We start from the raw sequence: 27,628 nt of genomic DNA on the forward strand, positions 1-27,628 counted from the left end.
AGGGAGAAGAAAAGAGGGCTGGAGAGGGGGTCTGTCTTCACTTGGAAACAAGTGCTCTTTAATGCCAACAGGCATTTTCCCAAAGAGTTTTAATGATTCTGTCTCCTTCACTCTTTTTATACAAGAAGTATTAATAGAAATGACAATTTCTATTCAACCCCAGGCAAAATTAAGAACAGAATGCAATGTTAGGTTTCTCTCTCTGTAAAGTTATTTTAGAAGGCAATCACCAGTAGAGTTATAGAATTATAACAGGCCCAAAGGATTATTTATCCACCATCCTGATGCCAAAGGTAAAAGCCTTCCTACAAAGTCTTTGACAGGACATTATGTGAGCATTTTTCTTCCTCTCAACCTCCCTCCACTGGCAAACAACTATGCAATGTTCAACGCTAAACTCAAAGTTAATTCCTTCTATAAAGTCCTCCCTAGCTCACTGTTCTCCTGCATATATACTGCTCCCATAGAACTGATAACATTTAATTATGCTTATTACACACCCGTTTCCTCTTACTAGATGATAAGCTCTCAAGGATAAAGATTATGTCACATTATTTTGTACACCTAACACAGTGTTTGACACATAATAAGCATTTAATAACTACTTCTACTGTAATTCTTGAACTCTCCCAATGATGAGGAGCCCACCACATAAAAAAAATGGAGCCATTTTTAAACAACCGTGTTGTTGGGCGGGGTGGGGTAGTGGAAGGCAGAGATTTGTTCCCTGTTAATTTCCCCACCTGGACCCAAGTTCTATCCTGTAGTTTTAAGTATAAATTGTGCACCACACATTCGAAGACAATCACCCTGCTTTCCTTAACGTCATTAGCACCTTGCCTTTTCACCTTGCCACCACACTTAGCTCTTGCCTTTTCAAGCTAAGTGTTCCCCTTTTCCTCTGCTGTTATAATGGTCCATGAGAAGAGGCTCACAGGGGGTCCTTTTTCAGGGCAAAAGGACAGATGGTTTTCTCGACTTGAGATCAGACACAATATACAATAGTTCCAATACTTGCTTTCCAACCATGCTATATGAGCATTTTCTTCATGATGCTTTCAGATGCTTTCTACCCTCATTGCCATCCTCTAGAAGTGCTCTAGTTTGTCATATTTCCTTTAAATCTAAATAAAATACTGCGGGCATGGTTCAAACTGTGCATCACATATTAGAACTACTACCTACTTTGTTCCAGGCACAATACTGTTCTGTAGCAACAGATGCCCCTTAGCCTTCCCCTTGGTATCCCTCCATCTTCTGAGAGCCATGACTGGAAACTTCAGTGGGATAGGACCTCTGTTGTCTCAACGACCAACATACTTAACCAGACAGAAACTCCTGTATAAAGTTCATCACCATCCACACATTTGTACTAATTTAGAACTTTTCTTAAAGGCCCAAGATTATAAGCAGTTCTTTCAGTAATTAGCTGAATTGAAAGACAAGAGGCAGGAGTGAAGCAAGGGGAGAAAGAGGGAAATTCTGACTTGATTTCTTCTGTTTTAAAACAGAATTTTTTAAAATTTCCCTTCTCAAAATATCTAGCAACTAATTTGGATTTTTTTTTTTTTGCCTGTAAATATTTTTTTAAATGTCCCAAGGAAATTTGTTTTTTCATACACTTCAAACAACAAATAGGCGTCTTTGTTGAAAATAGTAGTGCATAGATCAAGAGAAATTTTTACTCAATAGCAAATACCTGGAGATCTTTCAGAGAACTTAAATGACACAGCATTGCCATGTGTGTGATTTTACTTCTACAGTCCAATATTTGAGTTTTCTGGCCCAAGCAAAACATTTTATTCCTATTATGTTACCCTATGGCATGCATGTGAATATTTTTCTTATTGCCAGAACTGGAATACGTACTATTATGTTAATGAACTTGAATCAGCACATCAGGTCAGGCCACCTCTTTGCAACACAGTAACAGAACTTGACCTATATAATTTCAAACCCAGTATAATTTACTTCCTAGTCAGACAACATGCAAATATGTTTAAATGCTTTATAAATGTTCAGTGATTATATCCTCTGCTTAGGATTCATATTTCTTATATGTTGAAATGGCATATTAAAATAAGAAATAGTTGGCAGTTTCATCAAATAAAAGGCTAGATGCCTCAAACTATTAATTTTTGTTCAATTTAGGCCTATAATTTCTTGGGAAATATTTTCTGTGTTTTTCCTATGAAATTATATTTGTAGAGCTGAATGGCCATTTACCAGCTCCTACAATATTCTGAAGAACTGAATATACATGCTACCAAATATATGAGAAACACATTTCTTGAAAATTTACAATATGCTACACCAAGTACTTAGGTCTGCCTAATTGTGAGAAATTGCCTTCTGCTAATGATGTAGTTAAAATAAGAATATTGTTCCCACGGAACACCTTTCAGTTTCAATTCCGTTTGTGAAGAATTTGGTGACTTGGACATGATGTTCACTTCCTTTGAAGAATTCTCTCAATAAATTATTTTCTTAAGAAAGTAAACTAATCCCCCAATTTGTTACAACTGGTTTAATATTCAGTTTCAAGTTCTGCCTTAATTACAGCAATAAGATTTTCATAGTCAAGGATCAAGGAATCCAACTGATGTAGTGTTTGGCCATCAAGAAGGTAATTTTATGATTTTTTAAAAACTTACCTCTCTCACAACTAGAAGTGAACTGTGAGTTCTTGAAATATATAAAGTGTATAAAAGCAAATAACCATATAAAAGATATTTTATAAAACATGTTTTCTTCAGACCAAACCAGTTCTGAAAATCCTACAATTAAGAGTACAGACATGAACAGTCTGCTCTTATAAGGAAATCCCAAACTAATGATCCTAAGGGTACTGAAAGATGAGGCAGGTTCTAGGAGCTAGCAAAGGTTTTATACTATTTCATGAGGAAGGTACAGATCCTAGAGTTCTTCCACAAGCTGATCTGTAACCCCCAGTTTCAGAGCAAGCATATTTTCACAGAAGTCTTCAGACCAAAGCCAGTGCAAAAACATTTCAGCGTTTGATGATGATCCTTTTAACAGCTTTAACAAAAATCACACTGAGATTCAAGCATTTGCCTTGGTCCTAAACTGGTTTTTTCACACAAGTGAATGTTAACTTTCTGGGTTTGACATAGGATAAAAGAAAACATAAAAATATTCAGCACTTCAATAGGACCGACCAAGGAAGATGAAAACATGAGCAAATCTGAGTATTCCCTTGTCTTCACCGAAGTATATGTTTAAAAGAGGTTTTAAGATGAGAAACAAGCCAGAAGTCCATCCATTGAGAGTATTTTTTTAAATTACACATCCATTTAATGAAATTCTATTCAGCTCTTAAAGCAACAAAAAATGAGACAGTATCATCTATAAAATATTCTTGCCAAAAATTTTAAACTGAATCTTAAAGGAAATACACACTTTTGGCTCTCTGAGCAGTACCATGGTTGCTAGCAAGAAAAAGCACCTTACAAAAGGCAGCAAATGGAGCCAAGAAGAAAGTGATTGATATATTTTCTAAGAAAGATTGGCATGATGTGAAAGCAACAGCTATGTTCAATATAAGAAATATTGGGGGGCGCTTAGGTGGCTCAGTCGGTTAAGCATCTGCCATGGGCTCAGGTCATGATCCCAGAGTCCAGGGATCGAGCCCCGCATCGGGCTCCCTGCTCTGCGGGAAGTCTGCTTCTCCCTCTCCCACTCACCCTGCTCATGTTCTCTATCTCTCTCTCACTCTCTTTCTCAAATAAATAAATAAAATCTTAAAAAAAAAAGAAATATTGGAAAAATACTAGTCACAAGAACTCAAAGAACCCAAACTGTACCTGAAATCCTCAACAGCTGATTATTAAACATGCAATCAAGCAACTACAGAGTATGAAGTTGCTATTAATTAACATTGTTATGCTCTGAAAATTGGTATCTTGAACAAATTCCTGACATCAACTTATTATATTTTTAAAATTTCTCTCTTTTCCAAAAATGATAAGAAAACCTAGATTCCAAATAAATAAGGTACTTTAAAAAGCTGGAGGGATGGGAAGAGCAGTTACTTTGACATTGTAGGTTTCTTTTTAATCAAACAGTAGAAGCTCTAATTTTGCAAGGAATAACTAGCACTCTACCTCTCAAGCTGCTTTTAGAATGTTAGGTGGCCAGGTGGTCCATTCTAGAAGGCATGTGGTTATGAGCTGATTGTGACCTAAAGGGGCAACTTAATGGTGGTTTACCACTAATAATCTGCTCAAAACCATATTTGCAAGCAGGAAGCTCAATAGCATTCAAGAACAGGAAAAGGTACTTCCAAGTTCTTAAATGGTTATAATCTGGTTATTTCCCCCCCCAAAAAAAAACTGTTTTAAAAGATTTTATCCAGCTACTTAATAAGGAGCACCACTAAAGTAAAGAGAGCTCTATAGGGTGTTTTGTTTTTAAGACGATAGCTTTATTTTACAGCAATGTAAGCAATTTGCTAATCACGCTACTAAACTTTCTTCCTTGCAAACATTTCACTTCCTTGAAAACCCTTAGAACAAGGACTGTTCTTTCTAAGTTACAATCAAATCCACTGTCATTAATATAATCATAGATTCCCTTAGCTGAGCTTATGGGTTATGTCAATACGCCATCTTGCAGGCAGCGGAAAACCAACCCAATAAGGAAACTAACGAGTGATACACAGTTAAATCATATTTTGCTTCATGTTTTTAAAACTACTTAATCTCTCAAGGAAATCGTGTTTTTATATGAACACTAAAGTTCAAACTAAGCGATTCTTCAGCTACTCCAAAAAATACAGTAGAATGTTGATGGATTTCTGACTGGGTTTTAAATCCAGCTCCCCAAAGAAGAAGAGCAACAGAAACCAAAGTTTCTGCAAAGCCTTCAGAACAAAACTTCAAGAATAGAAAAAGTGTGTCAAGAACGATTATTATAATTAGAATACTCTTTCGTACTTAGAAGACTACCATATTTCTTCCCTCTACGGCACAAAAACTGAACCAGAAGCCAGAAGTGGGAAAAAAAAAATAAAAGTTGGTGCATTCAATGAAAGGAAAAATATAAAAAAAAAAGATATGAAGACTGTACCCACCAAAACATTACTGATTTGAGCTAAAAAGTGAAAAAATGAACAGACTTTAGAAGGAATTCTGAAAAGATTTCACTTAACTATTTATAGAATCAAGAACAGTTTAAAATATCGTAAATATCATTTGCTAATTTCTTATATGGTCCTTCTATCACACCCCTTCAAGAGCTCCCTACAACATCCGTGAGGGTGCCAACAGATCAGCACTTGGATTCACTTTCCAATGTGCAACTTGACTCCATGCATTATGGGCTGTGCAAATGTTCATAACCTTTGAATCACCAATTCCACTTATAGGTAATTATCAGCAATGCACACAAAGACCTATATATTAGATTATTCACTGCAAAGTTATTTATAAAAGCCCTGAAAGTAAACTTGAGACATAAAAAGAGAGAAATCATTAAATTATGGGAAATCCATATGAATATCATACAGAGATTTAACATGGGTCACAAGGAATGTATACTACCTTTATCAGAAACTATTTTTTCAGCGGTAGACAAACCATGAGTGACGATGGACTCTGAAAAACAAACTGAGGGTTCTAGAGGGGAGGGGGGTGGGAGGATGGGTTAGCCTGGTGGTGGGTATTGAGGAGGGCACATTCTGCATGGAGCACTGGGTGTTATGCACAAACAATGAATCATGGAACACTTCATCTAAAACTAATGATGTAATGTATGGGGATTAACATAAGAATAAAAAAAAAAAAGAAAAAAAAGAAACTATTTTTTCTACTTTTACAAGAAAAGCTTTTTTAAGTTTGCTGTGTTCTAGTTTTACCTTTGCAGTCTTGAGAATATTCATCTGAGCTGTATATTATTAGGTTACTTGATACAGAATTTACATAAAAGGCTTTGATATACCTTAAGTATTTATTGTAACTAATTATGTCCAGTTACTACTTAAGTTCTATTATTACTGCTCTATCCATAATGGATCATCAAAGAAACAAAAGATAAAGATCATATTATTTTTTTTGGAAAAAATCAGATTTTTAAGGAAAGAAAAATATCCTAATAATAATAGTCTGCATACCCTGAAATGTATCACAAAGAAAACTAAACAGCATTAATGAGACGGGATAATTGTATTGAAAAGGAAGAAGTTTATATAAAACATAAGTTCTTCAATTTTTCTCCAAAAATGAAAAGAGCATCTCTGTGTGTGGTTGAGCTAGATAGTGGCTATCATGAAGTTCAGCCCTTAGACCAAACTAAATAACACACAATGATTTGCTTTGTTTGGCAAAGTGCTTTTTAAAAATATATTTAAATGCTTTTGGCTGGGTCTTAACACCCCAATCTGACGATAGAATACTCAAATCTAACAAACCTCATACATTTGTATTATTTGCCTGGCATTTAAGTTTGCCTTCCGGCTTTAGACTTAAGTTCTACCTGGAGTCTCCCCAGTTACACTATGTTTTGCTTCTCCTTCTCCTCCATCTCCTTTCTACAAACTCCTCAAACCCTATTCCTGCAAGCTGGAAACCACTTTCCTAATTAACTTCGGACAATCTCAGCTAAAGTTCTGAAAACCTCCAAACAGCTTCTCTGTATTTTACCCTTCTATGTCAACCCATAGAACAATTTGCTCTTAGCCATATTATTTTTTCTAAAAGGAACAAAGTGTTCCATGACCAAACAAGTTTAGAAAACATGATACATTATATTCCCCATTTTAGAGATTCACAATATAAAAATCCTACAGTGAATAAATCTGCTTTTATTTATTTAACCCAGTGTGTCTCTAATTTGTCTTGAAAACTCTTTTCCTCAGAAAATTTGTTAACATGAAAAAGAAATGGTGTTCTCAGGAACACAGCTGGACAAACTGCAATACAGCAAAGACCCCTGAGTGGATGGATTACTGGTAGAAAGACAATTTCAAAGGTGCTCAGAAATAGATTGATGGCAACCAAAAGTGAAAGACTACTAGAAAGCCACTGGGCTCTTTATGAACTTTCTCATGTTCAGACATTTCAACACAGAATCAAGAAAAAGCACTGTTGGTCAGCTCATCAAATTCCTAAATCATATTAAGCCAAGAGGAGTTGGAAATTTATTTTTAAAAATCATTATCCTGACAAGTCCTGATAAGGCTGGAGCTGCGTTTTAGGAAAATTTAGTGAAAATAAATATAAAGTCTTGATTTGCCTTCCTCTTCCAAAAACAAACAAAAAAGACCTGTACAATAAAAGGAAGACAGGACTTAACAGCAACATACATAAAAAAATACTTCGGGTTTTCATCAACGTTGAACTCAGTGTTGGTAAATACGATTATGGGACCAGCAAGAAAATTCCTGTAATTTTCAGGCTACATGAGTTAGCAGTACCTTATCTAGAACTAGGGAAATTTTCATCCCTCCCCCTCTTGTATTTGCCAGTCAGGACCTATCGGAGCTTTTATTCAAATCAATATTCAACACTTTAAGAATGCAGTAGGCAAACTGGAACACTTGAATGATTCCAAAAAATAAAAGCATCAATAGGAAATATAGTAAATGATTTCAAGCATTTAAAGAGTTGTCATAGTACAGAGGTATTCAACTTATTTTTTATGATGTAGGGTGAGGATGGTGGTGTACAAAATCAAATGGTGGATGCTCATAAGGAGATAAAATCAACCTAACAAGAAGATGACGCTTGTTAACAAGGCAGTCTGAAGAATGAATGGTTTATTCAAGAGATAATCATAAAGTGAATAAACATTTAGCCGGAATGGCACTGAGGGAATTCAAGCAGCAGACGCAATGTAGATCTAGCTAACCTTTAAAGACCCTCCCAACACTGAACACTATCAGAGGCAGCATCAGCCTTTGGAGACGACATTACTAAAAACAACACAATACACTCTATATGGAAACAAGACAATTAAAGCCAGTGAGTGCTAGAAGCTGAGTCAGGAGAGCTAATTGTTCAATTTTCAGGATTTTGCAAGCCCACTGTTAAACGCAATCATTAGTGTAATTTTAATTATATGAACTTACAATAAAATAAACTGTATTAAAGCAAAGTTAATAAACACTCAAACTTATCACTTCCTAAGGTCACTTCCTTAACTTGAAATCAACCTTGGTAGGATATTTACACGCCAAAAATCTACAATTGCTACAAATCAGGACTTGTTTTGAGAGCAGTTGTTAGAGATTTGTAATCAGCACAACACATCAATAATACATGTAGTCAACAAGTTTGAGGCTGTGTAGAATGGAAGTAGAAATTGAAGAAATCTTCCTCGCTAAACAGGAGAACCAGAAATAAGAAGCAGCATCTGAACATGAAAAAGTGATCTGCTTTCTCATTGAATAATAAATGGTGGTACATTAATACAATAGAGTTACTCTACAGACTTTAAAAACAATGATGTGAATCAATCTGTGTAGGAAAGATAAGCAACAAATAACACTAGACTCCTCTGGAGAGAGATGAGATACTGTGTACCATTTTTAATTCAAATGTTTGCATTTCTTGGCCTATGTATTATTTTGATAATAACAACAATGGTGTAATCAAACACAAAGAAAGGGGTCAACATTGACCAGAGGGCAACAAACAAGCAGCAGCAGAAAGACAACAGAGGAAAGCAGCCTTGACAAAGGTAGCAGAAGCAGAGATCAATTCTTTTTTTTTTTTTAAGATTTTATTTATTTATTTGACAGAGAGAGAGAGAGAGAACACAAGCAGGGGGAGCAGGAGAGGGAGAAGCAAGCTCCCCGCTGAGCAGGGAGCCCGATGCGGGGCTCGATCCCAGGACCCTGGGATCATGACCTGAGCCGAAGGCAGACGCTTAACAACTGAGCCACCCAGGCGGCCCAGCAGAGATAAATTCTTAAGCCCAGAGAGCACTGCACTGAATGCCTCCTGCTGAGGGAAAATAATATATCCTGAAAGTTCTGATCACCCTCCATTTCCTGTTCTTCTAGGGAGCCAGCAACGATCTTGCTATTCTTGCCTTCCTTATTCATGGGATATCTTTAAAAGAAAGGTTCTCAACTGGGGGTGACCCCTAGGGGACATTTGGTAATGTTGGAGACATCTCTGGTTGTAGAAACAGAGGGGTACAAATGGCTTCTAATGCATAAAGGCCAAGGATGCTGGTAAACATCCTACGATGCACAGAACAGCCTCCCACAATAAAGAATTATCCAGCCCAGCGGTGCCTGGGTGGCTCAGCCAGTTAAGCATCTGCCTTTGGCTCAGGTCATGATCTCAGGGTTCTGGGATAGAGCCCCAGGTCCGGCTCCCTGCTCAGCAGAGAGTCTGCTTTTCCTTCTCCCTCTGCCCCTCACCCTGCTCTCGCTCTCCTGTCCTCGCACTCTCTCTCTAATAAATAAATAAATAAAATCTTAAAAAAAAAAAAAAAAAAAGAATTATCCAGCGCAAAATGTCAATAGTGACAAAGTTGACAATCCCTGTACCACAATTGCTTAAGGCCACCTGAATGGATCTCTATTCTTTATAACCCAAGGGAGTCTAGCCAAGACCCAGAGATTCTGTCTTCGCTAGAAAACATGGTCATAGAATCTGAACTGATGCTCAAGAGAACCTACAAGTCTTAAAAATAACTGCCATGAAAGGTAGCCTGGGGAGGGGTTAAAAATGTTGCACTTCACCTAACAACTGACAGAAATCATTTTTCTTCAGAAAAACCATTTAATTGAGGTGCCATTTGCATTTCTGCAAAGTATCATAATATTCACTAGAGAATTTCTCAATTTTCTTAGAAGAAAGTAAAATAAATTCAAACACCATCTTCTCTAATAACATGCTGCTATTTCTGAAATTGTGAAAGTAAATGAACTGGAATTATGATTTCAAATAACAATTACCATTGTAATTTTAAATCCATTAAAATTAGATACAGTTGGCTACAGGCTATACTTTTGTAGCTTTTCCTTCTCTTTCAGTCTTCAGTCTACATATCTGGCACCATTATTCCTCCACCAGAGCTTTGTAGCCTACTATTTCTTTATATAGTAAGGTACACAGCACAGGGTCTTGCCTGTAGTAAATCTCTTTATCATTTAATACTTAATCATAAATACTGTATCATTTAAGTGAACAAAAAAACTTTCAAAAGACTGCTATACACATGATCCTTTCACCTTTGCCAGAGATGACTGTGATGTGGGAAACAAAGGTAGAAGAAAAATTATAAATTTCCTTACCATCTACAGCCCATTGACAAGTCCCTGAAATAGGCAGAGTGACATTCCTCTAGGGACTCAACTGCTTCGATGTCAGTACTTTGCTAAGGGCAAAAGTCAATCCTAGCCTGAGCCCTCCCTCCTCCAGGATCCTGTAAATCTACTTTAACATATAAAAATTCCTTTGGAAACTTCCTTGATCTCTCAACCCCCCAAGATATGTGTTGGCAATCATCCCCCAAGCATATGGCCCACCGATATATATCTGAAGGGTCTCATGACTAAGGTTTTATTAGACAGTAATAAATGACATTTTCCCAACAATAGCTAGTCCTCTCAAGGTCCTGGAAACCTTGCTTCCAAAATTCCTTAGAGACTTACGCTATCCCTAACACCTTCCCAACTTGAAAGTTTATGATGGGCCACTCCTCGTGACCCTATTGCAGCTCTTTCTGCCCACAGGTCCTGTCCCTGTTCTTTAATAAAATCACCTTTTTACACCAAAGACATCTCAAGAATTCTTTCTTGGTCGTCGGCTTTGAACCCTAACGTCTTTCCTACGTCAACTGGAGTTAGGTAATGCCAGAAGTCAGTTACCACCCGCTATATGTAAGTTTTAGATACTAATATCTAAAATATTTAATATTTATAATTAACACTCTCCCCTACCTAGTAATATGAAACTGCCAGAACATAAGCTGCTTCTGAATGAAGGTAAATATCACTCTCCAAAAACCACCAATAACCATGTGGTTACAATGTATCCCCGCCCATCTCTGGCTGCCATTCTAAAATACTCTTTCTAGAATGTATAGGAAGGGCCATTATCTAGCTTCAGCTATTCTGACAAAATCTCAGTGGACTGAGCCAAAAGGTGTTAGCAACTGAATCAGGTGGGAGCAGAGAAAAGCATCCACATGCCTGGGCCGCTGAGGCTGAGCTGTTTGGGGTGCTAGTAAATAAAGTAAACTTGTGAGCTGGTAGCAGCAGAGGTAGTGAGAGATCAAATAAGTAGGGACCAACAGAAGAGACAACTGGCAAAGAATAAGCAAATATAGCTTAGAGTATGGACTAAAGACAAGTCATCTGAAGCAGCAACACATGAATATGATAGGAGTGCCCAAGGAAAAGCCAAACTAGTACATATTTGAAGTCAAAGCCAAAATGGCTGAAATAGCAGCACAAAATCCCAGAGGCAACCACATGCTCACAGCAGAGAAGCCTATATAAATAATATAATTGCCTGGATACAGTATCCCCAAACACAAAGGTAAGGTTGGCAACTCTTTCTTTAATATTAATGAAACTACTCCCTGATACTGAAATACAAGAGGCTGAGTCTTCCAAAGTGGTCTGTTACCTTAAACAAATATTCAGTGTTATGAATTTAAAGTCCACTCATGCAACTCGTGCCAGTCCTGTAGTCCCAGCAATCAGCACAACCCTCACGGGGCTAGTGCATACTAGTATATACATGTATATAAAGCTAAAGTGAAAGGAACCGTCCTTTAAATGATGAATTGTAGCAACACTAAGAAAATTAAGTACCGTATAACCCATAAGATAACAACAGGGACAGAGACAGGTTAATAAACAACCATTACTACACTGAAGAGTAAGAAAAAAAAATTTCTTTGCTTACTTTAAGAATTTTTTCCTGTGAAGTTGCTTTAGTAAGGTAGGAGGAAATACGTGTTTCAGTGGAAAACTGTGCATTGGCTAAAGCATGCCCATCCCACTTACCTAATTCTGATTCTTTTGGAGCTATTTAAAACTGTAAGTTGTAGATACCTAATAGCAAAGCAAAATAACTCTTGTCATAGACATGTAAATTCTTTCTAAGTGCAATTGACATCCCATCCTCACTGTGGAAGAAGTCCAGTTTTGCCTCCACTTACACATCAATTTCAATATTCTAGAACTATAAATGTGTCTGGTTTTATATTCTCCTTTGAACTAGTTAAAACATCTTATCACTTTGTTGAGAGATTTTTTATTACTGCTTCAATTTCCTTAGTGGTTATAGGTCTGTTCAGGTTTTCTATTTCTTCCTAGTTCAGTTTTGGTAGTTTATACATCTCTAGGAATGCTTTATGTGGAAAACCCAAAAGGCTCCACCCCAAAACTGCTAGAACTCATACAGGAATTCAGTAGAGTGGCAGGATATAAAATCAATGCACAGAAATCAGTGGCATTCCTATACACCAACAAGACAGAAGAAAGAGAAATCAAGGAGTCAATCCCATTTACAATTGCACCCAAAACCATAAGATACCTAGGAATAAATCTAAACAAAGAGGCAAAGAATCTGTACTCAGAAAACTATAAAATACTCATGAAAGACATTGAGGAAGATACAAAGAAATGGAAAAACATTCCATGCTCATGGATTGGAAGAACAAATATGGTGAAGATGTCAATGCTACCTAGAGCAATCTACACATTTAATGCAATCCCTATCAAAATACCATCAACTTTTTTCAAAGAAATGAAACAAATAATCCTAAAATTTGTATGGAACCAGAAAAGACCCCAAGTAGCCAGAGGAGTGTTGAAAAAGAAAAGCAAAGCTGATGGCATCCTAATTCCGGACTTCAAGCTCTATTACAAAGCTGTCATCATCAAGACAGTATGGTACTGGCACAAAAACAGACACATAGGTCAATGGAACAGAATAGAGAGCCCAGAAATGGACCCTCAACTCTATGGCCAACTGATCTTTGACAAAGCAGGAAAGAGTGTTCCATGATTCATTGTTTGCTTATAACACCCAGTGCTCCATTCAGTATGTGCCCTCTTTAATACCCATCACCCACCTCCCACCCCCCACCACTCCAGCAACCCTCAGTTTATTTCCTGAGATTAAGAATTCCTCATATCAGTGAGATCATATAATACATGTCTTTCTCTGATTGACTTATTTCGCTCAGCATAATACCCTCCAGTTCCATCCACGTCGTAGCAAATGGCAAGATTTCATTCCTTTTGATGGCTGCATAATATTCCATTATATATATATACCACATCTTCTTTATCCATTCATCTGTCGATGGACATCTTGGCTCTTTCCATAGTTTGGCTACCCTGATGTTTATAGCACCAATGTCCACAATAGCCAAACTATTGGATAGACACTGGGGAGGGTGTGTGCTATGGTGAGCACTGTGAATTGTGTAAGACTGATGAATTACAGACCTGTACCTCTGAAACAAGTAATACATTATATGTTTAAAAAAAAAAAAAAAAAGATAGTAGGAAGGGAGAAATGAAGGCGGGGAAATTGGAGGGGGAGACAAACCATGAGAGGCTATGGACTCTGAGAAACAAACTGAGGGTTCTAGAGGGGAGAGGGGTGGGGGATGGGTTAACCTGGTGATGGGTATTAAAGAGGGCACATACTGAATGGAGCACTGGGTGTTATACGCAATGAATCATGGAACACTACATCAAAAACTAATGATGTAAGGTATGGTGATTAACATAACATAATAAAAAAATCTTATCAGTTACTTCTTTAATGATTTTTTTTTCTTCTTTAATGATTTAAGTAAAATCTTTAACACATGTTCATTTTATATCTGTATGAAAGTCACGATTTTACCTTTTTTGAAAATTATCTTTAACAGTAATTTTTGAGAAAACAGTTCCTTTTGGAATTTTGGGAGAAGTACTGACCTTTACCATTGATTATTTCCTCAGTTATGCTGCTGGATTTCATCATAAGAATAGCTCTTGCCCAGGAAAGGCATAGATGTTTTGAGACCCAAGGGTGATAATGCCCCTGACAGAACAAATTAGAGGTGGTCCATAAGCTAAGCAGAGTGTCACCAATAGAATGCGGGCAAAATAGAGCTTTTATTCATGCTAGAGAAGGCAAGGGAGAGAGGGAAGATAGAAAGGAGAGTGGACTGACTCGAACGTGAGTTCTCATTTAGGAACATAGAAGATCCTCTATGTTTGTAGTTTCATAGATACATAGTTACATCCCAAAGACAAGCCTGTCTACTCTGTTTGCCAATCACAGATCACATCAGGGCAATGCTTGTTCACTGAGAGCCTGACAGAGCATCATGGGTGTGTTTGCTATGGGTGTGTTTGCTATGTTTGCTCTTGGTTTTCAGGAGTTCAATGAACATTGTTCATCTTATCACATCCTATAACTGTGAAAGCTGTGTGAATGCTCAAAATGCTAATGGCACAGATAAAAGTGGAAATTTGTAACAAATTGAAAATGATGAGAAAAATGATGAATGATACAAGGGATAAGTGTGATTGATTAGAAAATCCCTCTACCTGGGTTTCCTGCTTGAGGACTGATACCGGAAGCAAAGGTTTTCTGCTCAAACACATGAAAGGCTTGAAAAAATAAAACACATTATGAATCTAATGTGTTATTGGCTCACACATAGAAAACAGGAAGTATACCTCAGACCTCTCAAGGATGGTTTTGACATAAAAATAAATTAATTTCTTTCTTAATATTGTAAAAATGGTAACATAAATTCTACCACCAACTCATAGCATTCCTCATACAGAACTTGATTGTAGAACCAAGCCAATATCAGGAAAGTATCCTCAGAAGAAGCTGAAATTTAGAGCATTAAATAACTTTGCACAGAAGGAAACTATATATAAGAACATAAAAGCCCTGGTTTCTTTATGGATGCACTTTCTCAATGCTAGAGCTTTTCCTTTATTAAACACTTCCAGATGCATAACATGTATAGTAGTACTAAGCCACCACTGTCAGTCTTGCTTCTTAAACTCCTGGGAAGTTGTCAGCATAACTGTAGGGCTTGGGAAGTAAATTAGACCATAGAGTTTGTTCAGTTAAACCTCTTTTTTCCAGTTTATGAGAGCTTTGGTTGATACATATGATCTCTCCAACATTTAGTACCTGGTCAGCCTTCCTATCTTTGCTGCTTTACTGATAATTGTCCTCTCTTAAAAGGAAAAATAACTAAAGTTAAATTAAAAAAAGAAAAGTCATTTTTCTCCTCCAAGACTTCCTGGAAGTCCATAGGTGGAGACTATGTATTAAAGAGAAAATAAACTGCTCACCAAAGCTCAATCACTTGTATAGTTGCTGTGTCATTCTATTATCTTTCCAATAAGACAATTGAGGAAGGTGTTGCACTTGGCCAATTTACTGTCCACAACTAGCTACTCAAATGGTAAATAGCATTGCTGATGACAGTGGACATTCATTTCAATGGGAGGTAGGGTATTGCCTTTCAAAATTGCCTTTTGCAGTACTTGTTACAGTATGATTGTAGCCAGATTTATACTTTCTCTGTGAAATGTACTGTACATATCATTCACTATTGGATAAAATACTGTTGTTAATTCTTAAAGTTTTTCCCTTTTTTATTTAAACATGAATGTCCAATTCATATATTCTCACTGTACTGTAAATTTCAGTTTTAATACATAAACATTATCAGTTTAACACACAAAAATCAAATCAAGTAAAAAAAGTCTCAAAGAGCTTAGAAACATCTTTAATAACAACTCTCTCACAGTATACTACTTGAGGGATAGTTATTTTTCATATATTACTTTATAAACTAAGTATTAACCATTAGTTAAAAAACCAACTGCTTTAAATATATATATTTTAAAAGGCAATGGATTATCATAACTTGGTGATAAGGCCCCATGTTAATATCTAGAATCAAAGAATAAAAATACAAAGAAAGAAATTTGAAAAAGCACAGAAAACTTATAAATAAACAAGAATAATACTGTGACTTGAAGGCTTAAAAAAAATGAGTGACTTCAAGAAAAAGGATGAGGCGGGATACTGATTTTCCAATGAACATTATCATGCTCAGTCACACAGCACACCTCCCCAGCTTTCCAGTGCTCCTACCATTATTATACTCCCTTTGCTGGACTGCTACAACCCAGAAAGAGACAATATTACATTAATGGTCATTTCTAGATTCTATTCCTTCCCCGTAATGTTTCCAGGTAGAGAATTTTAGAGGCGAGTTCTGTGTTAACAAGTATATGGTATCCTTAGACACCGGAGCTGAGAGATCACACTGGGGATCAGACTTCCAGTGATTTTCTGTCGGTATCTTATGGAGTCCTAAGGTTCTTTGGATATACGTCAGGGGCTACACTGGGGGAGGGGGCTGGGAAGCAGAAAGAAAGAGCATGTAGGGTGTTGGCCTCTGTCCCCTCAGACCTCTGAAGTCAATCAGTGTAGCTAACATTGTATGTGATTTCATTTACTGAGTTTCCTCATAAGATTAAACAGTTCAGCCTCTTTAAGAAACGTTGGAAAACACCTGAACTACTTTACTTGATCTCCAAGATTCGTATTAGCTTTAATACATTATGGCTCACAAAGTCCTCAGAGAAAATGTTAAAAAGCCATGGGGATAAGAATATTAGTGCATGCAAAGAGATAAACCACAGTAAAAGTCCTCAACCAGGTCAAGTTGACAGATCTCCATTATATGAACTTTTACAGAGAATCTTCTGTGGAGAACTCTACAATAAGCCCTAGAGGTACACAGATACAAACCAGAACCCTGACCATGGAGATCAAAAATGACATTGGTAAATATGGACTCCCAACCACTCCCTCAGGAAGTAGAATACAATTATACTGTGAGACCACTTAGCAGTTAGGGTCAGGATCTGCCCACAAAAATCACCTGATCTTTGACCCACTTCACTCATCTGACTCCTCAACCAGATTGATAACCATCCCCAGAAAGGCACTTATTTAAGAAGCTTGTTTCCATTGTAGCTTCATCTGCTCGGACCTTGAGCTCTAATTCTTTCAGGAAAAAATGATTTTTAGTTTTCCAAAGTTCACTTAGCCCTAGAGTTTTTTAGCATTTCTAGCATGACTTTAAAGTCAAAAGTTGGTTTTTTGTGTGCTTTGTGGAAATGCTTTACCTTATGATCCTATCATGTACCTCTAAATAACGCCGGCTGGATTCTAGAGTCCCTGAGACACAAACTGGAGTTTCACAACTCCTAGAAGGGTTATACAAACAGTTTACCTTTGACAGCTGTCAGAACTGACCTAAGATACAGGAATGCTGGGAAAGAACTATATCAATTTTCCAGGCTAGCTATTTCATTCTAGCATCTTAAGGATCAAAAATAAGAACACAATTCTAGCCCTGTAACAGACTTGAAGGAGGGACTCCTAAAAGATTTTTCTCTCCCATTCACTGTTACAAGAAGCCAAACAGAATGCTGGAGACAAAGCTATAATGGAGAATTCTTCTGACTCCCTTTCCATCATAATAAGAACTCTAAAATACCAGGCTTGCTAAAAATGAAGGTAAGGCAATATGATTCCAAGAGATTATGGAATATAATCTTTCCTTTCCTCCTCCCCTTTTCATCCCCTTACATGTGAACTCTTTGATAAAGAAAGAAAAAATAGACTCTACCCCTGCCATAACCAGCCTACTTCCAGTCAGACATATTCTGACTCTCAATATTACCATAATGTGCAAACTAGAGTTGGCTACAATTCATCTGATTTACTCAGCCACTTAGCCTAAATGTGAAAATTGTATTTAAATATGTGCTGACCACATTTCAAATACAAGAATAAAAACTTTGTGTATATAACCCAGAAGCCCAGAGTTTCTAAAATCTAAATTATTAATATCCAAATGAACAGACACAGTTTTTGGCATTCCTGGCAATCAGACTAAGCAGTCAAGTGAAGGAATACAATATGAGAAAAATAAGAAACACATTTCAACTATCATATGGTAACTGAAGTTGAAATGGACACTACAGATGAAAAGATGTCAAAATCATGAGTGATTCCAAATGATTCTTGATTCTGAGAAATTACAAAAGATGAGCACAAAATCCCCAACTGGTAAATGAAATTACATTTAATTCATTTACTCTAGCTATTGGAATACTGGCCTCAAGTTCATATCTGTGAATTTATCTACAAAATAACCAAACTTTTGACTAATACAAGTGTGAAATTTACTAGATTGTTTTAAATATCTTAAAGCTCATAGGATATTCTAGTCTTCAAATATAGATGGAAGAAATTACTGGCTTCCTCCATTAATCTTTTCCATTGCAAACAGAAGTCAAGAAATCAGCTAGGAATTTAACCAGGAAGGAACTAACAGAAGTCCCACTCCTTCAGCTCAGTTCCTCCTCCTTGTGGTCACAGAGGGAAGGTGCCTGCCATCTGGTGGCCTTTCTTAAAGGAATCCTGTATTTAAATGACTTACAGAATAGTCCTTTGAAAGAATGTATGGTATCAATGAAAAGTGCTCAGTTTTAACTTGTAAGCAATTCCACTTACTTCTGTTTCCCACTCTTCTGCATTCTTGTTTTTTAAGAGTCGATTTAAAATATTTTTTTAACTGCAAGAGTGCTGAACATATCCCAAATGAAACAATACATATCTAATAACTCAATATGCGGGTATACCACAGTCATTGTTAACACACACTGGGGGGGGGAAACGTGTTAACTATTATGATTCATTAAACCACAGCATGGAACTTCACCCATATTGGCAAATCGGGGAGGGTGGGGATGCTTCTGGGCTTAGCCGTCACATACTGGGCTACAGCCTGAAGCCCAGACCAACCCATGCATTGTTTTCACATTCTCAGCTTCCGTCAAATCACCAAGTAATGTGTATAAAGCTGTGGGATGGAATAAAAACACTTTTTCTTAATAGGTTTTAGATGGTTTCCTCTCAAGATAACAAAGATTGATGTTATTTTGATGAGTATCTAGTGAGGTTCCCCCTGAAGCGGGAAATGCCCCCCAATGTAAAACAGTCCTCATTATTTTGCCATGTTTCCCCACCAGCTCTCCATTTACCTAATTTTGTCTATGAGAGGATACCCTCCTTCTTCATTCCTAGACCTTATTTTGACATTCAAACAGTGGTTTTTTTAAATGCCACGTAGTTGACTTTGCTGTTAGAAACCAATCAGAAGTGTAAAAGGTTATTATGGCCCAGCGAGGCTACTCCTATCTACACATTCATCAAATGAGCTAGCATTAACCCCTATGTAGAATGTATGCCCTTTCCTTAAGTAATTCCCAGCTCATGGAAAAACAGAATTACCCAGGCAAGTCAGGGAAAAGAAGACCTGAAGAACTTGCTTTTTAGTACCTTTCAGACAAGAGAAAACAGAAGAGAAGCTAAGAACCAAGAACACTGCTTCAAGAGGCCACTTGTCCCTGGTCCTTTGGATGACGGGGCGTTTTGCCAGCTGTCATTACTGGGCCAACTAGAAGTGTTACACCCAAACTGTTGTCCTCATTAGGACTGAAGCCATTTAACGTGAATGCGCTGAGGTGCTTGGCTGTCGCATTGTATTGTCTGGCTTTGCCAAAGGAGAGGAAAGCCTGCTATTCTCATTTAAATAGTGTTTGTAGCATTTTAATTGGCTTTCTTTCTGCAAACCATTTCTGACTATTCTTTACCTTACATAATTGAAAATCTACACATTATTATGCCCTTACTTGATACACTCTTTCCATTCATTGTGCAGCTGGTTAGGAAAAATGTACAGCATAAGTGAAAAACCATGTTGTAGGAAATACAAGTTTTATAGGATAAAGTAAAGTTCTGTTAGCAAGATAATATAAAGGTCTTCTCATACGATGGGAAAAGGTGCACAACCTTAAAGCTACAATGAACATTTGTTTCTGCCAAAAATTGAGAAGATGCCACAAAGCCAGGCACTGGAGTTTCTATCACTCACATACATGAGTCAGAGGTACTTTTACTTGCCTACATTTACTCTTTTTTTGTATACAATCATTTTCATAGACTTGCAGGGGGTGTAAGGACCTCAAAAGTTATTTAGTATATCTTTATTATCTCTAGCCAAACTCTCCAAGCAGATGCCTAGCTGTGCTCCATTTCATCATTATCAGTGAATGGAAAGGAGCCAGGTCCAGGGGCACTGTTCGGGCAGGAAGGTACCACCAGGCAGGAAGTTTTGACTCTTATTCAACCCAAATCTCGCTGTTTTCAGAAAAAAATATAGAAGAATAAATCACCATCCTATTTACCACAAGACTGAAAAGTTAAGTATCAGCATAGGTAAATCAGGTATCAGTGAACCTTCATCTGACTGTAAGTTCTTGGAAAGCCAAAAGCCAGGTGAGGTTATGCAAAGCAGTTTTTATCCATTGCTAGAGCTTTTATTTGCAATCAAAAGCCAGATTTTCTTACATTATGATTTCTCCTACTGTGAATTTCTCCGCCCACCTACCCCTCACCCCAGAAAAGAACAGAACAAAAAAGTCCTTAGGATGTACATGAAAAAAATTGTGGGCACGTGCTCCAAAGCACACAGTTCTTTTTCTTGGTCACACCTGTCATGACTGTAAATTCATGTCACATAAAAATAAACGTCTGCCTGTCATCCTCATTGAAATGTAAGCTCCATGAAGGCAGACCCCAAGTGTGTCTGGTTCATCAGCATATTCCCAGTATCAAGCATAACATTTGGCACACAGCAGGCTCTTTATACCTAGAGAAGCAACAAATGCACTTGAAAATCATTCTAGTCCAACACTCCTATTTTGGGGCTATGAAAATGGAGTCTATAAAAGTCATTCTTGGAAATGATTTGCCCAAGATTGTATAACATGTTAATGACAAAGCCAGGATTATAACTGGATTCTTTATTGCCCATCCACATTCTCTGTCCATTACAACATAGAGGTTCTTATATCTAATATCCTGGGCAAACAACACTACTACCGATGAGTAGGGTACAGAAATATTTCTGATCTAAACATCTTTTGGTTGGCTGCCTGCCTCCCAGTGTTCTTTACCAGTTGGAACATAGAGACCCTCCTATAAATATGCCTGGTTTATACATACTTTATGTAGGACTCCAAGAACAAAACCCAAAACAGGATTCTTTAGCCATAGCAAACAGCCAATTTATTCTCTCCTATGAGTGTTAAGTTTTACAGAGGCTAAGCCACAGATGCCAGCTGAATTTCTATGGTTCAGCTACTACTAACTCAAATATTATGCTAAGCAGAGCTTCACTTTGTATGGCTTTTTAAATTTTATCTTAGGGTTTCTTTAAAGCAAAGATTCAAAAAATAGAGCTTCCCCTGAGCCCATGAAAAAAGTAAATGTAAATGTTCAGGGAGCAACGAAGGTGATTTAAAATTAGATTATGGTGATGGTTGCCCAACTCCATAAATTTGTCTTTTAAATTTTTTTTAATTCAGACACTTAAAATGGGTAAATATCATAAATTATACTTTAATAAAGCTGTTAAAAAAGTAAGTGTGAAAATGAGTCAGACAGTTGAAGCACTTCTTTTAGAAAACATTTGGTATCAAAGCTGTAGAGACATATCCTCATACTCTTTTAAGCACAAATTCTATCTACTCCAATCATGGTTTACCTACAAGGTCAAAAGTTTTTCCTTCAAATTTGGTAAAAATAATTTAGTAGACTAATATAAATATGTGCAAAGAACCAATCTCCATTGATGTAGCACTAAGAGATACTGACTCATTTGATTATCTGCATGAATGATCTACAGATATATTTGCTTAATTAAGCATAGCATTCTCATCCAAAACCTGCCATTAACTAGCCATTGGGTTTTGAGTAAGCTATATACATTTCCAGGGCTCAGTTTTCCCACCTATATCATGTGTCTCCATGGACCAGATTAGAGTTAAGTAGTATACAATATATTAAAAAGAATAATAACTGCTATCATCTAAAATGAATAACCACAAAGAAGCCACATTTTAGGTAAATTATCAGTCTCTGAGGAAGGTAGTATGATCCACGTTTTTGCAGATGAGGAACCTGGAACATGAGAAGTTTGACCACGGCCCCATGGTTATTTAGTAATAAACCCAGGATTCCAATCTGTCCACCTCCAAAACCTATATTCATTCTCTACTGCTCATTAGACTTTGTGCTTTTGATTTTGTCAGATGTGGGCATGAATCCTGACCCTGCCTTTGCTATGCTAAGTCAGTCATCTTCTCTGAGTCCAGTTTCTTCATCTGTAAATATGAGATTATTAATACCTAACTTCCAAGGTTGTTGGGAAGAGTAAATGAAAGTCCTTCCCTTATACTTAAAAACCATTCAATAATAGTCTTTCCCATCCCTCTCCCACAAAAGTTCCTTCCTGTGTTAAAAAAAGAAAAAAAATCCATAAATTCTATGACTTCCTCGTAGCCTACCTGGATAAACCTCACTGGGACTGAGTTCTATCAAAAGCAATTAAAGTGAACACAAACAACACAGCATTAGTCCTTTGTTATCAGTCCTTGGCTCTCTGATGGAGACTGTCAACAAGAGTGTCAACTTCAAGGGGTGGGCATCTGTCCACAGGAACTGAGCTGAGGTCACAGACTTGTCTCACTCTGCCCTACAAACAGATGTCTGGGTGACAACTCTTAGTCACTGCAAACCAGGGTTAAAGCCAAACCAGGTGGGAAGCTCTGTATCTCCGTTCTAATCCGCTTGGCCAGGCATTCATTCCCTAAGACAATACCTCACCGACCATAATTCAAAATAACTAGTTTTCCCCCAGGGTACTATTTTCAACATAATGCCTTTATTTTGATGATGTCTACTTATTCCACAAGCAGAAAAAAAAAGTGTATCTATAATAATGATTTGTCAGCAGGAAACCTGTTTGATTTTACAGATTAGAATGTGCACCTTCAAATGTTTACCTTGCAAGTAACCTGGTGAAAACTGATGTAATGTGGAGCTCTAGTGGTGGCAAGAAAGTAAAGCAGCCATTAGTGAGAGCCAACAAAAAGCCAAGGAAATCACCACTGATCATTTATTTATGTGTTATTATGGTAAAATCACCACTTATTATTAAACTAATACGTTAAGAAGAAAATGGTTCAAAATGATACTCCAACATAATATAAGGTAAGCTCTAACTATAATGGCTTTCCTCGGGCGCCTGGGTAGCTCAGTTGGTTAAGCGACTGCCTTCGCTCAGGTCATGATCCTGGGGTCCCGGGATAGAGTCCCACATCGGGCTCCCTGCTGAGCAGGGAGTCTGCTTCTCCCTCTGACCCTCCTCCCTCTCATGCTCTCTGTCTCTCATTCTCTCTCTCTGATAAATAAATAAAATCTTTAAAAATATATATATATATAATGGCTTTCCTCCAGATTACAAATTAGACCTCAACAACTAACTTACATCAAACATCATGAAGCAGATTTAACCACAAAAAACAACTCAGTGCTGTGGCTGTCACTTTTCTACTTTTTACCAAGTGCACTAAGAATCCTATTAATCAAACAGTAGGTACTTTTCAAATAGCTAACAAGAATACTGTATACAGAAAATTCTGGACTCTAAGTGGTATGATCAGTGAAGTCCTGTACCAACTGTCTTGGGAATTTAAATAATCCCTACAGGCTGATGAGGTTGTTGGAAGTTAATTCCTGCACTAGAAAAGTGCCTTCCTTGAATTTCTAACTTCTGAGGTCTTTCCCAACTTAAAACAACCAAAAATGAAACCTACAATGTCAAACATTAACTCTTTGTTTTCTTGTTATCTAATGTATATGTCTTCTCAATTGAAAGGGCTTCCTTAAATATATATATATATATATATATATATATATATATATATATAGCTCCATTATGGTCAACAATGTAGCAGAACATAAATAATAAAATTTTTATGATACACAACCAGGAGTTGACATTTGAAACTTCTAAACATGGTGCCTAGCTTAGCTGTATCAAAATAAGTTATCATGAGAAAAAAAGAAAAAAAAACACCTCAGAATATGTAAATATACAGGATCTAGCCTTTCCACATATAGGTATCTTAGGTATCATGTTCCTGAACATTAAAGAAAATATAACAGACTCATTTTTCTATAAGTGATGATGGAAGAAATGAAAATGCTCATAAATGCATTAACGACATTTATCTGAAATAAAAATCTCAAGACTCATGGGAGAAAAAAAAAAGACTCATGGGAGATTTTCATGGCTTACATCAGTTGAATCTACTAGATGTTTTTCAGTGGACACATTCAATGGCTCCTAAACTGTTAGATCTACAGTTGACTGACTACCAAGCCTCAGAGGTCTGTGAATGTAGATTTAATGATTACACAGGGGTTTTTATTCATTGATGTCTCTCTTCTCCATCCTTCTATTAATATGCTGTCATTAATACAGTTTCCTAACACTACACAGAAAAATGAAAAGATATAACAGCCTTTTCTGAGAAGTCATCAAGAATGGAATAGTTTGAAATGAGAAGCTCAAGGTAAAGAACTAATTTCCTTTCAGCCCTCATCGTTAGCTATACGGTAGGAGAGAGAACATTTTTGATAGAAAAGAATAAAAGCAGGTGTGGAAGTTAAGGTAATTTACTAACATAACCATATGTCAAAGGGAACAAATGGAAATCTGTACTAATGCAATATTGGCCACCAGAGAATTCAGAATCTAACATGTTCTGCAGTCCTTTTCACCACATACATGAAACCTGAATAAAAATGAAGAATATTTTTCAATCTGTGAATCTAAGAACTTTGTCTTTGTATGCCATCTTGCCTGTATTTTCCTTGATGATTATCTCCTCTGTCTTCCCATAACAGGCCTTGGTATGCTGCTTAAAATAATATTTGGGGCTTTGTTTGCCATTCTTTTGACTGAGACATGCTGATTTTATTAAAGTAAGTTGGGCCTGCATTCTTTCTTTACTATTATTACAGGTAGACTTGACAGATACAGGACTTTGCTCTGCTATGGAGGAAACCTTGTTAAATAAGTTCCATTTTACCTGCTGGGCAGTTGCACTCTGAAGGTGCTTCTCTCGCAATTCTTATTTTAGCCATATGTTCGTAGGATTTCTGTAGGAAAAGAAGAGGATATTATCATCAGTAGCATGGTAGAGAAATGGATTCTTCAGGAACTCTCTGGTCATATGCTTGATTTACCAGCATTTGAGAGCCTGCATAACTAACATTTACATATGTACTTGGACTTTAGTCAAAAGGTAATAGTACCCAAGCCCTAAAAAAAGAAATGACTACTGACACCGTATAAAGACTGCTAGACTTGTACAATATCTTCCTCCATTCTTCAACTACCACCACCCTCCTCTTTCTCCCTCAGCTCAAGCATATGCAGTCAATGCAAAAACCTGGCTTTAACATGTTGTAGTTTTAGGTAAGCTATGGGCTTTAAAACAGCCACTATCTTATACATGAAGGTCAACTGCTCATCACGTTGTGCCGCAACCACTGCCAAACAGCTTCTCTGTTGGAAGGGCAAGTTCCAGAAAACCCCCTAACTCTAGTCTAATGCCCTCCCTGGTTGTGATAAATGTAACCTAGATTCCTTTCAACTCTCAACTGCAATGGCTCTGCATTCATAAACACCCCTACCACTGCATCCTTTATAAAAAATTAAGCTGCAGGTTTTTTTTTCTTTTTAAACATTGAAAACAAAAACATTTAATGTGGGAAATGATCAATCTAAAAATCACATATAGGGTTATTTCACTTTAAAGAGTGATTACCATTTGTGTATTAATAACACCTATGGCCCTAACCTTCTTATAACATATGAAGGACATAACAGATGTTATCACTGGAAGGAATATTCTCCACAAGATTGGAAAAGATTCTTATGTCACTCTAGAAAACTAAAAAGATAAAATGCCACCCTGATATTCTGGCCACCCTTCCCTCTTTCAGTCCTTCCTATATGTTCAGCATGCAAACGTTAAGAGTGAGGGAAGATGATAGAGAAAGAGAGGGTGATATCAAAGGATGTGCATATACAAATATATGCCAAAGTGAGCACAGAAGGTGGCCTAGCGTATGCACACCCAGCCACACCAAGTATGCATACAGTAAAGGTAGAGGCTGGTCCTGTACACAGAATCACGCCTGTGCAAGATATTATCCACGTGCAAAATACCCCAGCCTTTCACACCTGAGCCAGAAGTCGCTCCACTTTCTCTTGCACCATTGCTTTGAGCTGATCCAGGCCATCTGGAAGGAAATGGATGGAAGGGTCCCCTTTTGCGGATTCCAGAGCAGCGATCCTCGCCTGGAGGTCGTTGGTTTTCACCCCCAGGTACAGACAAGACATCACAGCCACCACTGACAGAAGGGCCGCCAGGGCGGTGCACGGGGGCATGGTCCAGGCACAACGCTGCCCGGCGGGGCTCTGGTCCTCAGAGCCTGGTTCCCGACCCCCACCTTTCCCTGCATGCTTCTTCACCAGCATCGTGGAGGGATCAGTTGCCTCGGCTTCGCCTCCCACTCTCTACCACTTCCAAGAATCTTGAAAGGAAAGAAAAGGGACGATTCCTCCAAAGTTCAGTCTGGGTGGCTGCACAACTATTTGGCGGAGATGGAGCCGGGGCGCGGAGATGGAGCTCCGCTTTCCTCAGCGCCGAGACCAGCAGCCGTGGACCATCCTCTCCGCTTTCTTCTCTCCGCCCAGCTGGGAGTGAAAAGCACCCTCAGTCCCGAGGACTGGTGGCAAAAAGGTAAAAGCCGGAATGAAACGCTCCCGGCTGGCCCTCCTGGCCCCTCAGAGGACGGACACCTCGGAAGGGGTCCTCGAGAGCTGCCGCCCAGGGTCCGAGGAACAGCGCGAGAGGCGCAGCGAGGGGCCGCCGCTCGCCCTCGCCACCGAGCACCCGACCTGTTGCGTCTCTGTTAGTTTGCCTTATTTCTACCTATTCAGTGTTTTTCCGCACGCCGACCTGTTTGCCACCTAGATTCAGTTCCAGGCAGAAAGGCTGAGAGAGACCGCGAGAGCGCAGCGCAAAAGGGATGCTAAAAGGGGGAGAAGGGAGAGAGGAAAACGAAATAACCCAAAGAGCAAATTCGAGTGGCCAGGCTTAAGTCGCGGCTGCCCGAAGTATCTCCGCAGCCTCGCGGGTGCGAGCCTTAAATACCCTTCGAGATGCTCGTGTGTGAGTGTGTGTGAGTGCGCGCGCGCTCCGAGCGCGAAGTCCCTCCCCCGACCCTCCTTCCGGCGCCCGGCCTCCAGCCCGGGGCTCCGGCAGCGTTGCGCCCCCCTTCCAAAGCCCCGGCAGAAGCCCGCCTCATTAGCATAATGTATTCACCTTCGCCCTGCCCGCGGGCTCCGCCGGAGACCCTCCAAGGGGGCGGAGAGCTCGGGAGGGAGCTGAGCGGGAGGTCTGTATTAGCATAATACATGCAAATAGCGGAAACGGCCACCGTGATTGGAGGGGAGCCTGGCGACCCCTCCCCCTCCACGGAGTAACTTCAGCGTCCCCTAAGGCCACATCTCCCGCCTGGGCCGGGGGCTGAAGCGGGGTCCACTGTGGGGAAGGCGGTAACTCTGGCTTATACTGACGCGGCCCAACGCCCCCTCT

The 27,628-nt window shown here is 38.3% G+C and overlaps 1 protein-coding gene across 1 annotated transcript in view; it reads right to left on the reverse strand.

The window, feature by feature from the left end:
* Positions 1-27,085, reverse strand: part of COL25A1 (collagen type XXV alpha 1 chain) — a 456,841-nt gene extending 429,756 nt beyond the window's left edge. The window contains exons 1-2 of the mRNA XM_035030134.1: positions 26,209-27,085; positions 25,049-25,118 (exon numbers count right to left, since the gene is read on the reverse strand). Coding sequence (XP_034886025.1) covers positions 25,049-25,118; positions 26,209-26,505 — 367 coding nt within the window. The 5' untranslated portion in view covers positions 26,506-27,085. The remainder of the gene's footprint in view (positions 1-25,048; positions 25,119-26,208) is intronic.
* Between the last annotated feature and the right edge of the window lie 543 nt (positions 27,086-27,628).

This window comes from Mirounga leonina, unplaced genomic scaffold (genome assembly GCF_011800145.1).
Source record: "Mirounga leonina isolate KUSES-001 unplaced genomic scaffold, KU_Mleo_1.0 Mir_357, whole genome shotgun sequence".
NCBI classification, from domain to species: Eukaryota; Metazoa; Chordata; class Mammalia; order Carnivora; family Phocidae; genus Mirounga; species Mirounga leonina.